The following is a 17,685-nucleotide window of genomic DNA, read 5'->3' as shown; positions in this document are numbered from 1 at the left end:
GGGACTCCAGGACTACGCCCTGGGCTGAAGGCAGATGCCCAACCGCTGAGCCATCCAGGGATCCCCCTACAAAATGTTCTTAAATTATTTGTGGTAATGGTTGCACAACCCTATTGCAGTATTTACTTACTTTTTATAGTTTATTAAGACATAATTGACATATAGAGTTGTATATATTTTACATAAGTGAATTGTATGGTATGTGTATTATAACTCAATGAAGCCCCCCCCTTTTTTTAATCTTTCAGGATAAAAGCTAAAGCCGTTCACTTTACAGGTGAAGAGAACTGCAAGTACAAAGACTCCCTGAAGCCAAAAAAGGGAATGAACAAATGAACAAAAGAGAGAAAGAAATGAGGTTGGTAAGTTGATCAACATATATTTGTAAGCTGGATAGCAGATGGAGGAATGGCAGTTATTAAACATACCTTAGAGGGATCCCTGGGTGGCTCAGCGCCCTGCCTTCGGCTCAGGGCGTGATCCTGGAGTTCTGGGATCGAGTCCCACGTCGGGCTCCCTGCATGGAGCCTGCTTCTCCCTCTGCTTATGTCTCTGCCTCTCTCTTTCTGTGTCTCTCATAAATAAATAAAATCTTTAAAATTATAAACAAACAAATAAACAAACATACCTTAGAAACCTTAAAACTTAATGCCTGAGGTTAGGATGGGGAAAAGCAAGCTTCTTCTTGAGGCAGAAATCAAAAAGGGAATTGATTAAAAATGGTTTAAAAATTAGTTGGATTCCTAAATATCCTCCTTCGGCCCTTGCAGCCTGCTCCCCATTCCATCCCTTCTGTCATGGATGGAGTGGCTTTTCTCTAGAGTGAGGTAAAGCCCAAAGGGACTCTGTTGTCAGGCACCGGCACAGTTGGGGACTACAGGGAGATTAATGGGAAATTTACATCCCAAACAGTGAGACACCCATCCTCCTTCCTACTGAACTGCTAATAAACTGGTTATCAGTTTTCCTATAGATACTGATAGCTGGGGGAACCCCAGCTAACAAAAATAGACAAAGCTTGGCTAGATCTTACTACAATAAAATCCATCAGGCACCAAGACTCAGTGCCCAACACACGGCTTCCCATCAGTTTTTCAGTCTTTCTCTCCTAAATATCATTGGACAGCCTAAGATCATCAAACACTTGAGGAAAATCTCTAACACATAAGACAAAAACCAGTGGCAATGTAGGAAGCAGAAGAGAACTTTTAAAAATCATTATAATTAATATCTTTGTATCTTCAAAGGGATAAGAAAAGTTTAAATATGACAGGAGAAAAAATTCAACAGAAATGTTGGAACATACAGGTTGAGACACTTTCCGGAAAGTAGAGTGGAAAGATAATAAAATGGAAAAAAATTAAATTAGAGGACCAGGCCAGGACTTTTTTTTTTTTTTTGAGATTTTATTTATTTGAGGGAGGGAGAGAGAGAGAAAGAGAGATCATGAGTGTGTGTGAGTATGCACATGTGTATGCTTGAGTGTGGGGAGGGACAGAGGAAGAGGGAGAAGCAGACTCCCTGCTGAGCATGGAGCCCAATGTGTGGCTCCATCCCAGGACCCTGAGATCATGACCAGAGCCGAAGTTAGATGCTTAACGAACTGAGCCACCCAGGCACCCCAGGCCAGGATATTTACTATCAGAATAATAGAATTTACAGAGAGAACAGAAAGCAGAAGGAAAGAAAGAATTTGGGAAATAATACAAGATTATTTCCAAGAACTGAGAAACAATTTTGTAGACAATACTCCATTTCTTAGAAAGTTACTAAAGGATGTTTCCCTGGAAAATGAAGCAGTTATTCAAGAAATATGAAATCATGAGAAGTAGAAGACCAGGGATTCAGTACGACAGAAGGATATAAGATTTCCATGACTGATGATACAACAAAAATCCCAAGGAATCTGCTGTGCATCAGTCTAGAGTCTGAATCAGAACAGAGTACTTCAGGGGGGAAATCAGTATCTAGCCCACCTCCCATATACACATATATACTAGATTATCTGATATATTTTAAAACTTTGAGGGATGCTTGGGTGGCTCAGTCAACTAAGTATCTGCCTTAGGCTCAGGTCACGATCCCAGGAACTTGGGATCTGGCCCTGTGTTGGGCTCCCTGCTCATCAAGGAGTCTGCTTCTCCCTCTCCCCTTCCTTCTGCCCCTCCCTCCCACTTGTGCACGCACTCTCTCTCTCTCTCTCTCATTCATAAACAAACAAACAAACAAATAAATGGCTTTGTGAGCTGTATGTAGATACTTCTAGTGGAGAGTTTGGTGAAAAACTAGTGATTACTTCTTAAAGAGAGGAAAAATAAGACAATGATTAAATTCAGGGAAAAAATTTAAATTGTAATACAAAAGAAATGTTATTATGTATACTACATGGCTCAGTATGAGTGTAAATACTAAATAATGGTCTAATCAAATATTATGATATTTGGATGCTAGGAGGATGAGGGGAAGGGAAGAGTGTGTGTGTTGGAGAGGAGTTAAGTATCAGAACAAGGAAGTAAGTATCAGAAGAAACAACTAAGTTGAAGGTAGTTGTCTTGGCAAAGTGGAAGTTGAGAGTAGAGAGGATATTATGGCCAATACTCCATGTTCAACACTATAAGCTTTGTAGAACCATTTGACTTTATTTATTTATTTATTTATTTATTTATTTATTTATTTATTTATTTATTTCAGAGAGAGAGAGAGAGTGTGTGCACTCAAGCTGGGGGAAGGGCAGAGAAAGAGGGAGAGAGAGAATCTCAGGCAGACTCCTCTTTGAGCTCAGAGCCCATCAAGAGGCTCCATCTATTAACTCTGAGGTCATGACCTGAGCTGAGATTAAGTGTCGGCCACTTTAACTGAGCCACCCAGGCATCCCTTGACTTTTTCCCTAAACTTTTCAAGGCTATTTAATCATGTTACTTACAATGTACACATTCCTGAGAATCTCCCCATCGTAGCAACATGGTTTATTTCCAAAATTTTCTACATTCAACTTAACAAGGTGTTTCTTCCCAAGAAACTGCACTTTTCTGTCAAATGCGCTTGATCAAATAGGAGAATCAGGTTCATAAAATGGATTCATTGTAAACTTTATGTATAAATCATAGACATCAGTAAAGAACTTCTTTATTTCATCTTCTTGCCTTATGTCATGAAGCATAATAAAACTCATATGACTTGCAATAACAAATGCTGAAACAAACCACTCATTGAATTTTTCCACAGTTTTCAAGTACATGTGGTTGGACAGCCGCATGTTCTCATCTATGAGGTTGAGAGCAGTGTGTGCTATGCATTTGGTTCAGAAGACGATGATCATCTTTGGATTCTGCTTTTCCAACTGGCAAAAACTCCATTTCAAAAACTGGATTATTATGGTTGCCAGATGGTGGGAGTCAGTTCCCACCACAGACCTGTGTGGGCAACCTCTGTTGGAACTCCCTGAAAAACATTTGACTTTCTAACCTGTGTGTGTGTGTGTGTGTGTGTGTGTGTCTGTGTCTGTGTCTGTGTGTGGAGTGTAGGTGGAATACCCAGTGCTAAATAAACAATGGCTGATTTCTTACTTAAAAAAAAAGATTTTATTTATTTGTTCATGAGAGACACAGAGAGAGGCATAGACACAGGCAGAGGGAGAAGCAGGCTCCCTGCAGGGAGCCCAGTGTGGGACTCAATCCCAAGACCCCGGGATCACATCCTGAGCCAAAGGCAGATGCTCAACCACTGAGCCACACAAGTGTCCCTGATTTTTAACTTTTTTGGTCTCTTTTTATCAAGGCTTTATTACCCTATGCAACATAAATTGCAAGATCCTAGTGTACCTTGTTTAAATTAAATTTTAACCTTGGATTTGGGAGCTTCCTTAGGCTTCTACATACAATACGGCAATATGGACAACACCCTAACATAATCTCGTTAGCAGCACGTTTACAAACTTTTACAACTTGATTATATATGTTGTTACCTCAACTCAGCTACTTACTGTTGATTCTTACAGGCTTCTACTTCCAAGTTTAGTTTTCCGTCCTTGAGGTTTGCTGACTGACAGGTACACAAGGACTCTTACATAAATTTTATTACAAGTTGCATCAAAGATATATACTATAATAAAAATGAATATTGCATAAATAACATATAAAAGTAAACATCTATTGGGCGCAAAGGGCCTGGCCCACACCGCGCCATGGCTTCCTACTGCACAGAGGAGCACAGCCAGCCCCGCTCCCCCAGTTACCGCCTCTTCTTCAAGAATGTAGCTGGTCACTACATTTCCCCCTTTCATGATATTCCTCTGAAGGTGGACTCAACAGTGGAAAATGGCATTCCTACAAAGAGAGCACGAAATGATGAGTATGAGAATTTGTTTAATATGGTTGTAGAAGTACCTTGGTGGACAAATGCTAAAATGGAGATTGCCACAAAGGAGCCTTTGAATCCCATTAAACAAGATAGAAAGGATGGCAAGCTACAGTACGTGGCGAATATCTTCCCTCACAAGGGTTATATTTGGAATTACGGTGCCCTCCCACAGTCTTGGGAAGATCCCCATCGAAAAGATAAGAGTACAGACTGCTGTGGAGATAATGATCCTACTGATGTTTGCGAAATAGGCTCAAAGGTTCTTTCTTGTGGAGAGGTTATTCCTGTGAAGATCCTTGGAATTTTGGCTCTTATTGATCAGGGTGAAACAGATTGGAAAATAATTGCTATCAATGTGAATGATCCTGAAGCCTCAAAGTTTCATGATATTGATGATGTTAAGAAGTACAAACCAGGTTACTTGGAAGCTACGCTTAATTGGTTTAGATTTTATAAGGTGCCAGAAGGAAAACCAGAAAACCAGTTTGCTTTTAATGGAGAATTCAAAAACAAGGCTTTTGCTCTTGATGTTATTAAATCTACTCATGAATGCTGGAAAGCATTGCTTATGAAGAAGTGTGATGGCGGAGCTATAAAGTGCACAAATGTGCATATATCTGACAGCCCTTTCCATTGCACTCAAGAGGAAGCAAGATCAATAGTTGAACTGGTGTCATCTTCACCGAATCAAGAAAATAATACAGAAGATCAAATGTGGCACTTCCTTGGCAAGTGATGGAACATTTGAAGTTTGGCTATCAAGACTCCAATCTCTAAGGACTCCACGACTCCCTTCCTCCAAGTGCAAGCACAGGCAGATCTATGAGGATTTACTGATTTCCTGTTGAAACTTCATTGTTTTTCCAGCCTTTTTTGAGATACACAATATGTAAATAAAGACTGATATTTAAAAAAATAATAAAAGTAAACATATATCCAACATAATATGTATAATAAAGCTTGTGTCTGTGGGGCGTATTATAAAATGATATTTAATTTTAGTGAAGATTATTAGAAGTTTTTTAGCGAAAGATAGTGTAGATACCCTGCATTATTGAAAGAAACAATGCAAAGTCTATTATTAATCCAGATAGTTTAAAAAAGAACACAGATTTAAAAATAAACATACAATAGTATATATTTTCTATGCCCTCACTTAGATATGTAAATATATGTTAAAAGATAAACTGATAACCTCTTAGGACAGTACAAAATTTGAAAGGGATCTAAAAGGACTTACCTTAACTAAAATATTCCAGTTTTTTTTTTAAACACAGGGGATGTTTTCATATATTTCCCATGTAATTAAAAAATTAATGTTTAAAAATATATATAATTTAAAATGAATTTTATTAAGGTGTAATACATATGAAAAAAGTGCACAAGTGACACTTTTAGTACTCAAGACATTTTCACTAAGTGAACACAGCTATGTAACCACACTGAGGTCAAGAAGCACAATATTAGGGATGCCTGGGTGACACAATCAGTTAAGCATCTGCCTTCAGCTCACGATCCCAGGGGTCCTGGGATGGAGCCCCACATCAGGTTCCCTCCTTAAGGGGGAGCCTTCTTCTCCCTCTCCCTCGGTCTACAATGCCTCCTGCTTGTGTGCTCTCTCTCTGTTTTTTTTTTTTTTTTGAATATAATATTACAAGCACCCTAGAGGATGCCCTACACCTCCTCTCCATCCCTGGCCTACTTCTCCACGTCAAAGGAAAAAATATTACCCAGTTTCTAACAACAAAGATGAATGTTGCCAATTTTTGACTTCAAATAAATGGAATCATTATGATATATATTCTTTTTTTTAAAAAATATTTTATTTATTTATTCACAAGAAACACAAAGGGAGAGGCAGAGACACAGGCAGAGGGAGAAGCAGGCTCCCTATAGGGAGCTGGATGTGGGACTCGATCCCAGGACCTTGGGATCACACCCTGAGCTGAAGGCAGATGCTCAACCGCTGAGCCACCCAGGCGTCCCAATATATATTTTTTTGTTTCATTTGCTCAACATCATGTTGTAAGATTCACTCATTCTTGTTGTTTCCTGAGGCTGTCATTCCACTCAGAATTTGACTATTACCAGATGACTTTTTCATAAGGCTTCAGTTTCATTAAAATAACTAAGTAGGTTTGAGGTTCACTTTGCACACAACTTAGGGGAAAAAAAATGTGCCTGACAATAGTATCCAACATCAACATGTAAGCTCCTGACCTCGGAGTGATCTGTCATCACCAAAAGAAAAGCAAATGATCAGAACAGCAGAAGTTTTAATTTAAGAATCATTTGAATTATCTAGATAAAATGCATAAAATTTGATTAAATTTGGAATTTATGTGTGTTTAGCCTAAATTAGATATGCAGTTACTTTGACACCGTGATTAAAATCTGATGGAATAGCTTGCTACTGAAAAGAAGAAACATGAAGCTTGCGGAGGCAGTGATAAATTTAAATCTCTAATGAAAGATTAAAAAGGGATATGTTGCATGGCCAAATCCCCCAACAGCAGTGTGAGGAACAGCATGGAGCTTTTGTCACAAGCTGTTTCAGGCCCTGAAGCTTAACAAACAAGTCGAAATTTAAAAAATGTGACTTTACAGACATGAAAATAGAACCTAGGAAGACTAAGCCTGGGGCCCTGCCTCTTCCACTGGCCCGGAGGCTTAAGATCGTTTCTTCTACTGCATGGGGCTACTTCCTGTCTGGGTTATGGTCTTCATGAATCTACCTGAGATCTTCACCTGCAACTCCCAGATGAAGCTGTAAACCCTCTTCAAACTCCAACTCATCTGCTGCGGACTGGCTCTCAGATAAGGTGTAGACAGCAAGAGGACTCCGCAGGGAGTGAATTCTCTCTGCCGCTGCTAAAACAGCGTAGAGATCTTAATCCAGTGGTTTCCAACCTTCTCAGCAGGAAGATCCCACCGCATACACATGGCTGCTTAATTTGGGCTGTTGCTCTGAGCTGTTGCCAGGCAGAGCGCATACTCTCCGTGCTCAGCATGCACAGGTGACTGGCTGACATGTGTCCCAGTTACTGGCACACCCTGAAATAATCAGTATCGCTGTTATGAAATAACAGTATCACTGTTCTTTTGCAGGAAATTGAAATATACCTCAGAGGCCTCAGATGCCCATGACTACCTTCAGATTTGTTACCGCCCCCTTATTTTAAAGGAGAGCAGCCTAAGGTGATGGAATACTGAATATAGTTCTATCACCGAATATAGAATCTAGTGGGAAGCCTGAATTAGAAGGCCTGGATTCTAGTCTTCACTTTAAGAAGACTTAGCTTGGTGATCCTGGCCCCACATTCTCCACTTTCCTCATTTTATACATTTCTTTTTTACCCCCAAATAAATGCATTACTCTTTCAATTTATAAAAGGTAGTATCATTTTATAACACACAGCTATAACACTGAAATTCATGTTCCTTTTTATTTTTTCATTGGTGATATTCTAAGTAGGGTGAACACTGTATGTTCCTCATATACTTGTTCCTTCCTTATTCTCCTTCCCTTGTTCCTTTTTATCCTCAATTAACAGAATAAGATTCCACATGTTCACCCTTATGACCTGTATTAACCTTCCGTGAAGTGCAATCACTTCTTCATATTGTTTCAGGTAAATGTGCATAACTGGGGGATCCCTGGGTCGCTCAGCAGTTGGGCACCTGCCTTCGGCCCAGGGCGTAATTCTGGAGTCCGGGGATCGAGTCTGCCTCTCTCTCTCTCTCTCTCTCTCTCTCTCTCATTCTCTGTGTGTCTCTCATGAATAAATAAAATCTTAAAAAAAATAAATGTGCATAACTGACACAGTACATTTGAAATGAATTCCCTGTAAATTACAAATGCAATGTGCTGGTGCCTGGAAGACTGTTGTTATCAGTAACAGACTGGTCATGTCCAGTAGCAAAGAAACCTAATTATACTAAAGTAGATTAACTCATATTGGAGGCCTATCACATAATTTTGGTAACATGGTGTCTTCATTTAACACACAGTGCAGAGAACTTGAGTTTCTTTTGAATATCTGGATGAGATTTTATCTTGGAATGTGAAGGTGCCAGAGAAACGGACATGTTCAAACCTGTTTGGGTGTTTTTAAGGATGAATGATCGCTCTTTACTCTGCTTAAAATTACAGACTTTCTGTTGTTGAGTTGGTCTGATGATCATAATAATGTAGAAAAAGGCTTTATTAAGCATTATAGACAGTTTTGTAAATTTTGAGGACCTCAAGGAAAAGGTTCTACTAGGGATTTGCTAGTATCAACTTTGTACAACTTTTAAGTACAATCTATTACTCATTTAGGAAGCATGGAATGAGATCATTAAGCATGTTTTAGCATAACACTGTTCTTGAAAATGAACACTAGTCCACTAGTGTTAAGGTTAAGAGCAGTCGAAGGTCTAAATAAAGCTCTAAAGACAATAATAAAGTCTCCATCTTAGTAGGAACAGTAGTTGACTACTGAGCAACTCATTTCTGCTATGTGCTATACTAAGCCCTTTTTAAAAAAAATATTTTATTTATTTATTCATGAGAGTCACAGAGAGAGGTAGACATAGGCAGAGGGAGAAGCAGGCTGTCTGCGGTGAGCCGGGGACTCCAGGATCATGATCCGAGCCAAAGGCTCAACCACTGAGCCATCCAGGTGCCCCTCTAGGAGGTCATTCTTAGAATATCCATTAGATACACAGAAAAAGATATTCAACAACATTAGCCATTATGGGAATGCAAATTAAAATCACAGTTAGATACCACTACACACCCGTTAGACTATTCAGTGACTTAAATACACAACGATAACATCAAACGCTGGTAAAAATACAGAAACTGGTACTTTCAGACATTGCTGATCAAAATATAAAGTGAAACCCTCAGTCTAGAAAATATGTCTGTGAATTCCTTGTAAAACCAAACATCACTTACTCACAACACAGCAACTGTATGCTTAAACTTTTACCCCAGACAAGTGAAAACAGACTTTCAAAAAGGAACTGATCCTGTTCATAGCAATCTTACCTGTAATAGCCCAAAACTGGAAACAACCGAAATGTCCTTTAATGAGCAAATAATTCAGCAATGTATTCATGCACTCGTGTGTGTATGTGTGTGTGTGTGTGTGTGTGTGTGTACCACATGGCTCAGTGTGGTATTTGAATAGGGTTGTAGATTGTATCAATGTCACTTTCCTGTTTTGATCTAGAACTATACTTATGCAACGTGTTATCATTGGTAGAAACTGGAGCACAGGTACGTGGAACATTTCTATACTATTTTTTTTTTTTTACAACTCTCTGTTGATCTGTTATTATTTAAAATTATTTAAAAGTATTTAAAATTTATTAAAGTTCAAAACATATTCACTGCATACACATATGCTCCTGTATAAATTTCTAGTATTAACTTTTGTGTGTGTGGGTTTTTTTTCCCATAAATACTGTTATCCTGAAGTGTCATTCCGCAAACTTGATGTCTCATTCAACATAAAATCATTCATTCATTCATGTAGAGTATGAGCACCAGAGAGAGTGAATCTGAGTCAGACTCTGTGCTAGAGTCAGACGCAGGGTTCCATCTCATGACTCTGAGATCATGACCTGAGCCAAAATCAAGAGCTGGTTGCTTAATCAACTGATCCACCCAGGTGTCCCTAAACATTTCTGTTTTGAGATCTATCAAAAATTAATACATAGAGACCTAGATCTTATAATTATTGGATAGGATTCTAAAATATGAATACGTCATGTTTTATTTATCCTTCCCCAATTTATGAACATTTAGATTTTTCCTTTTTTTTTTTCTGTTTCAAAGCCTGATGTAATGAATATTCTTGTATGTGGCCTGTTGTGCACATGGACAAGAGTTCTTCTAGTGTAGTATTTCCTATACTTAGAGGTAATAAAAATATTAGCTGTCCATATTTATTGAGCACTGGCCATAATATTGTTATGATTGATGAGGGAATGGGAAAGTGAGCTAAATTACCAAAAGTCACAGTCAGTAGGTGGCAGGGCCAGCATTCAAACCCATCCTGCCCAATTCCGAAACCCATATTCTTAACCACTGTGGTGTCCTGCTGTCTCCAGCAGTGTTCAGTGAAAATATTCTGGATGTCTTCCCTGAATGTTGATCCATGTGTCCCCAATCTGTACTTTGCAGTTTACTCTTCCAACCTGGTGTCTTTTTATTTATTCTGGTTAATTAAATCATCTTGATTTGAGACCGTAATATTTTAGCATGTTGAGATAAATATTTACTTCAAACACAAGGGGTTTTTAGACCATTTCCTGTAATGTATTCCTGCCAAAAATGATACACTTGAATCTAATCAGGCTTCTAATGTTAACTTTTATTTAGAGAAAATAAAAATAATAGAGGAATAGTTTAGTGATACCACAAGGAAGCTACTCATATATCCATAGTGTGGAGTATTCGATAGGGCAATCAGTATAATTTTTGTGATAAATTGATGCCATGAAAAAAAATATATTTGGGGGGGCGGTTGGTCGGGGAGACTTCTATAAATTAAAAGGAATTAGGAGACATGATATCAATTCTAATAAGGGATCTTATTTGTACTTGAATTTAAATAAATCAGCTTTTTAAAAAGATGTTTTTGAGATGAGTGGGGAAATGGGATTTTCTGTTACTAGATAATGTAAAAGGATATCAAGGGATTATTCTTAATTTTTATACATGCTTTAAAGGCATTGTGGTTATATAAGAAGCTGTCCACTTTGGAGAAGAGATTCTTATCAAAATATTTGCAGGTGAAATTATATGGTGTCTAGAATTTGCTGTAAAATATGCTGGGGGAGAAAAAGAAGGGTAGATACAGCAAATGGGCAAAATCTTGACAATCACTGAATCTAGAAGATAAATATATAGGAGCTCATTGTACTCTTCTATCTATTTTTTATTATTTTACCATATTTTATAATAAATTTTAAAGTGTTTTTAATTATAAAGTAATAGAAAACATGGCAAGGTGAGGATAAATCTTGGAAAAATAAGAGAAAAAACTAGAGTTCACAACCCACTACCCAGAGACAACCACCATTAAAACTTAGATGCATTTTCTTCTAGTACTTTTCTATGCATCTTTTGATTAGATTTTCATTATGAAGATAAAAATCTTGATATAGGGGCGCCTGGGTGGCTCAGTTGGTTAAGCATCCAACCCTTGATCCCAGCTCAGGTCTTTTTTTTTTTTTTTTTCCCAGCTCAGGTCTTAATCTCAGGGTCATGCTGGGCATTGAGCCTACTTAAAAAAAATCTTGATATAATTTTGGGACCCACTTCTCTCCTTTACATATATAAACATTTTTAACATTGTCATGAATTCTGTTAAGTATCCTATCTAATGATGGCATAATATAGCTCATCGAATAATTAAACCCAGGCTTCATTTGATACCTCCCCTCTGTGCTTACATATCATTCTATTAAGATTTCTAATAAAATATTTATTCTGTATCACATTTTTTGTTTGGGGGGAAGGTACAGTCTCTTCTTATGTACTATTCCTTACCGGTGCTTGATACATAGTAAACACTTAACAATAATATATGTAAATCAAATGAAAAAAATGATACTTTTTTTGATTGTTCAATTAGCTGTGTACAATGGTCCATGTTACTTTATTTTGCCAATCAAAATATCATGAAAGTCCATGTTGGATTTATTATTTGAATGACATTTGACTGCGTATCTCTGGTCTTTCAGTCTACTAACCTAATCAAAAATTAAAATGCCTCTTGTTAATAAACCTTCCCTTGTTCTTATTGTTCACCACCTGATCTTTAGAAGAGCTGATGAACAGACACCTGGGTGGCTCAGTGGTTGAGCATCTGCCTTTGGCTCAGGTCATGATCCCAGGGTCCCGGGATAAAGTCCTGCATTGGGCTCCCCTGAGGGAGCCTGATTCTCCCTCTCTCTGTGTCTCTCATGACTAAGTAAAAAAAATCTTAAAAAAAAGATGATGAACTGATGAAGCACTCACACAGTAATCTACTAAAATTATACTGGGGAGCTACACAGTATAAAAGTATATGCCTGGCAGCAAATTAATTTTCTATGAAATCTTTCTTAAGAATGCTGCAAAATTTTAAGTAATGTAAAAAAATTAATATTTTTCACAGCTGAGTATATACATGATCATGGTGATGTCCGCCATGACCTGATATAGCATAAAGCAGAGGTAATGCCTTATAATGAGACAAAAAGCTGGCACCAAAGAGAGATTGTTTGCATCCTAGAACATGAGTAAATTAGTTTTGGAAGAATAAGAGTGTCAAAGAAAAATCAAAAAGCAATTCAATGGATCATTATTAGCATGGTTATTTGTATGCAAGAGGGAGAAACCGACAGATTGAATCTGTCTAATGAAAACAAGAATGAATTTATATAATAAGGAAAATGGGAAAGAGGGAGGGAAAACCCCACTGTTGGGGAACAATGAACTTTGTTTTTCTTTTCTTAGGTAAGTGCTGCATAGAGGTTGTTAGCAACAATTTGGGGTGTTTATGGATTCCCTAGAAAGGTTAGCTATGGAACATTCTTAATGGCTCTTTGTGTGATGTTTGCCTCTGTCCTTTGTTAGCATCTTTTGTTCATCTTAAGCAGGCCAGGTATACACATCAAAATTTCTCCAGTGCTTGAAAGTGAGAAAGGCAAACTTCTATTTAAATTGAATCATATACTATGTAGCTTACAATGGTTTGACTTATGATTTTTCAATTTTACACTTGCAAAAGTGATACGCATTCAGCAGAAACTATACTTGGATTTTTGGGTTTTGATCTATTCCCAGGCTAGCAATGCTAGGATTTGGTAATGCTGGGCAGCAGCAATGGCTTACGGCTCCTAGTCAGCCCTGCCCCATGACAGGAGAGTAAACAACTGATACATTTACAGCTACTCTGTACCCATACGACCATTCTGCTTTTTCACTTTCAGTAGAGTATGTAATACATTACATGATATTCAATACTTTATTATAAAATAGGCTTTGGGTTAGATGATTTTGCCCAGCTGTAGGCTAATGCAAGGGTTCTGCACGTTTAAGGTAAGCTAGACTAACCTATGATGGTTAGGTGTATTCAAACTATTTTCAACTTATGATGGATTTATTGGGATGTCCAGGAGGATCTGTAGTTGACTGATAAGTGAAAAGTGTAGGAGTAGACATTAGGTATAGTGTGATCAGGGACTCAAAGAATGACACTGGGACTCAATTTCTCTTTCTCTACCTCTTGGTTATGTATCTATTATGTTGGCTTTATCTCAGACAGGCTTTTACCATGAGGTAGTGAGATGATGTCACAGTTCATCATCGATTGTTCAGGGCTCAAAGTTAATTGAAAAGAAGTCTTTCCCCATGATTCATTATGATTAGGCAAATTTGATCAAATGGCCTCCCCCGAACCAATCATTGTAATCAGGGGAATGGAATTCCAATACTTGGCTGGTCCTGGTCACATGCTCAACCCTCAATAAAGGGGAAGGTTCCTACTTGCTGCACAAGGACTAAGAATCGGAAGAATTCCTAAGAAGAAACCAGATTGTGGTTCCCAAAAGGGGAAATGGTTGTGTGCTGGACAACCAAAATGCCATGGCAGGCCACCATAGTGCCACACTGATTTATATCGGTTAGGATTTTTTCAGATACAGGTAACAACAACAAAATCTAATTCTAATTGTCTTTAACAAAATAAGAAAGAGCTTTATTGACTGCTGTTTAAAAATACACCCAGGATTTGTTTTAATCGGGTATGGTAAGACATGCAGGCATAGAAATGATTGTCACGTAGGAAGAAGTTTCTACTCACAGACCCCTAGAAACAAGAGGCATGGCATTGCCACACAGGGCCAGGGGGAGAAGGACTAGGGTGGGTCAGGAGGCAGAGAGATGTGAAAAGGGAGAGCATGGCCCAGAGTCTTTACTGGAGTTCTTGTGAGAAGAAATGGGTAAAGCAGGGTAGGTACAGGGAGTTAGTTTGAGATTGGGTAGTTGGATTAATTTCGGTAGGCTCTGGGCTATAGGGATGATCTCTAGTTGTCTGGTACCTGGCCTTGGGAGTGAATTAACTAGTCCCAGGCGGAACAGTCTCTCCAGAATCAAAGCCCCAAATGCTAGAGTATCAAAAATCAAAAAATAAGAAAGTATATCAATGTAGCTCCTATAACTGAAAAGTCCAGGGAAATATATTTTCTGGCATAGCCGGATATGACACCTGCAATATTATCTAAGCATCATGCTCAGGCTCCCCCTGGTGGCTCCTGGCAGTTCCAGACTCCACTACCCCCCTTTCCACTCACAGTCCACGATGCCTAAATGACTGCAGCAGCTCTTCTCTGCAACCCTTTCGCTTCTAATCCAGAAGGAAAGAAAGGGCTTCTTTCCTCCAACAGCCAAACAAAAATCCTGGTCCTCATTCTTCTTGACCAGACTTGAGCCAATCACTGCAGCAAATGGGACGGCAATTGCTTATTGACTTAGGGAGCACCCCTAGCCCTGCAACCATATGGACTGAGAGTAGAGTGGAGGTGGCTCTTTGGGTATCCTGGCATGCTATTTTCCCAGAAGGATGGAAAATGGATGCTAGGGAACCAAAACCATCTGTTCTCAACACAATGGATGTCAGACATATTTATCCTGGAATATCTCTTACCCTGTTATTACTGCTCACTTGTTTTGTGTAACTCTGATTTCTAATTCAGTCACACGCACCATGAAGAAATATAGTATTTTGGCTTCCAGAGAAGATGGAGGAGTAGGAGGCCCCTAAACTCACCTTGTCTCATGGGTACAACTAGATTACATACATATCACTATAAATAACCCAGAAAACATCCTAAAGATTGGTAGAACAGACTCTCCATAGCTAAAGGTAGAGTCAAGGCCACATCGAAGAGGGTACGAAGGCAGAAATGCAGTTGGGAGCAAATAGATCCACAGAACTATTTGTGGGAGGAAGGGATGCTGTGGGTGTGGAGAGGTATGAGAAATAGACCCTCACTCCAGGTGCCCCAGGCACAGGCAACCTGAATGGAAGATGAATCCCCACAATGTTTGGCTTGGAAAACCAGAGGGACCAAATTTAGTGAGTTCTAACAGTCAGCATGGCTTAACGCTTGGAATTTGAAAAAATCAGCGGGTTTGGCTCTGGGACAGCCAGGAAGGCTGTAGGTCCCCACTGTTAGAGCGATATGCAGAGATACAGCATAGAAGCAGGACTTTGAAAATTTCCTGGGGTATATGGGAGGGAAATTTGTTCACTAACCTCAGAGCAGGTGCTTGGAGTCTTCTTCAGAAACAAAGGAGCCGGCACGTGCCATTTCCTTCCTCCCCCATGTAATAGATACATGGGAACTAGCACAGTGCTAACACTTGCTACCTAACTTGCTAAAAACACACCCTACCCTGTGTTCTCTTGCAAACATGCCCCCTCCAGCCAGGCCTTGGCTCCAGATACCCTCCCATAGCAGACCTGGGAAAACCTTGCTAATACTGAGCATCCTGTCCCAGCATATTTCTGCATGTCCACCCCCTCCAATCTGGCCTGCTTTGATCCTGACAGTTGCAGGTCCTGTTCCCAAAGCAAGCAGGCATAAACCTTGCTAATACCAGCACAGTGCCTCAAGTTCTTCTGCACACCTGCCCCCTCCAACATGCCCTGGGCCGGAGCCATCCAAAGCAGTGCCACAACTGTGGCAGTGTGCAAGCAGCCCTGACAGAGACCAGCACACCCCAAAGTAGATAAGGCAGTCCAGCTGCACCCTCAACAGTGGGCTGTGGGTAAAGAACACAAATACATGGAGGTTAAATAAAGTGCTACTAAGCAATGAATGGGTCAACGAAGAAATCAAAAAAGGAATTAAAAAATACATGAAGACAAGTGAAAATGAAAATGAAAACACAGTAGTCCAAAATCTTTGGGACACGGCAAAAGCTACTCTAAGATGGAAGTTTGTAACAATATAAATATCACAAAGCAAGAAAAACCTCAAACAATCTAACTTTATACCTAAGGGAGCAAGAAAAAGAAGAAAAAAACAAAACTTAAAACCCGTAGAAAGAAGGAAATAATAAAGATTAGGTTAGAAATAAGCAAAATAGAAACTTAAAAAACAATAGAACAGATCAATGCAAACAGAGATGATTGTTTGAAAAGATCAACAAAATTGATAAACATTTAGCCAGACTCATAGTAACAACAAAGAGACTCAAATAAACAAAATAAACAAATTTCAGAGTACTCAAACAAAATCAGAAATGAAAGAGGAGAAATAACACCCAATGCCACAGAAACACAAAGGATTATAAGATAATGTTATGAAAAATTACATGCCAGCAAATTGGACAACCTAGAAGAAATGGATTAATTTCTAGAAACATTTAACTTCCCAAAACTGAATCAGGAAGAAACAGAAAATTTGAACAGATTAGTTAACAGCAATGAAATTAAGTCAGTAATCAAAAAACTCCCAACAATAAAAAAAAGTCCAGGACCAGATGGTTTCACAGGTGAATTCTACCAAACATTTAAAGAAGTATTATTCTTAAACTATTCCAAAAATAGAAGAGGAAGGAAAGCTTTCAAATTCGTTATGTGAGGCCAGCATTACGCTGATACTGACACCAGATAAAGTCACTACAAAAAAAGAGAACTGCACAATAGCCCTGGTAAAAACAGAGGTAAAAATCCTCAACAAAATATTGGCAAACTGACTCCAACAATACATTCAAAAAATCATTCACCATCATCATGTGGGATTTATTCCCAGGATGCAAGGATGGTTCAATATTTACAAATCAATCAACATGATATATTACATTAATGAGAGAAAGGTTAAAACCCACATGATCATTTTAATGGATGCAGAAAAGGCATTTAACAAACTATAATATCCATTCATGATTAAAACCCTCAACAAAGTAGATTTAGAGGGAACATACCTCAACATAATAAAGCCCACAGGTAACCCCATACTTAATGGTAAAAAATTGGGAGCTTTTCCCCTAAGATCAGGAACAAGACAAGGATGTCTACTTTCACCAACTTTATTCAACATAATACTAGAAGTCCTAGCCACAGCAATCAGACAAGAAAAATAAATAAAAGGCAACCTAATTGGTAAGGAAAAAATAAAACTTTCACTATTCACAGATGATATACTATATATAGAAAACCCTAAAGACTCCACCAAAGAACTACTAGAACTGATAAATGAATTCAGTAAAGTTGCAGGATACAAGATTAACATACAGAAATCTGTTGCATTTCTATACACTAATAATGAAGTAGC

At 38.5% G+C, this 17,685-nt stretch overlaps 1 protein-coding gene and 1 pseudogene across 1 annotated transcript; one reads left to right on the top strand and one right to left on the bottom strand.

The window, feature by feature from the left end:
* Window positions 1-2,902: 2,902 nt before the first annotated feature.
* Window positions 2,903-3,392, bottom strand: LOC121491770 (annotated as a pseudogene).
* A 762-nt stretch (window positions 3,393-4,154) lies between these two features.
* LOC121491437 (inorganic pyrophosphatase 2, mitochondrial-like) lies at window positions 4,155-5,143 on the top strand. Its single transcript, XM_041756332.1, has one exon. The coding sequence runs from the start codon at window positions 4,184-4,186 to the stop codon at window positions 5,093-5,095; it is 912 nt and encodes a 303-aa protein (XP_041612266.1). The 5' UTR covers window positions 4,155-4,183; the 3' UTR covers window positions 5,096-5,143.
* The last annotated feature ends 12,542 nt before the right edge of the window (window positions 5,144-17,685 follow it).

Source organism: Vulpes lagopus, chromosome 5 (genome assembly GCF_018345385.1).
Source record: "Vulpes lagopus strain Blue_001 chromosome 5, ASM1834538v1, whole genome shotgun sequence".
In the NCBI taxonomy this organism is placed as follows: Eukaryota; Metazoa; Chordata; class Mammalia; order Carnivora; family Canidae; genus Vulpes; species Vulpes lagopus.
This window is presented reverse-complemented; position numbering and strand designations above follow the sequence as displayed.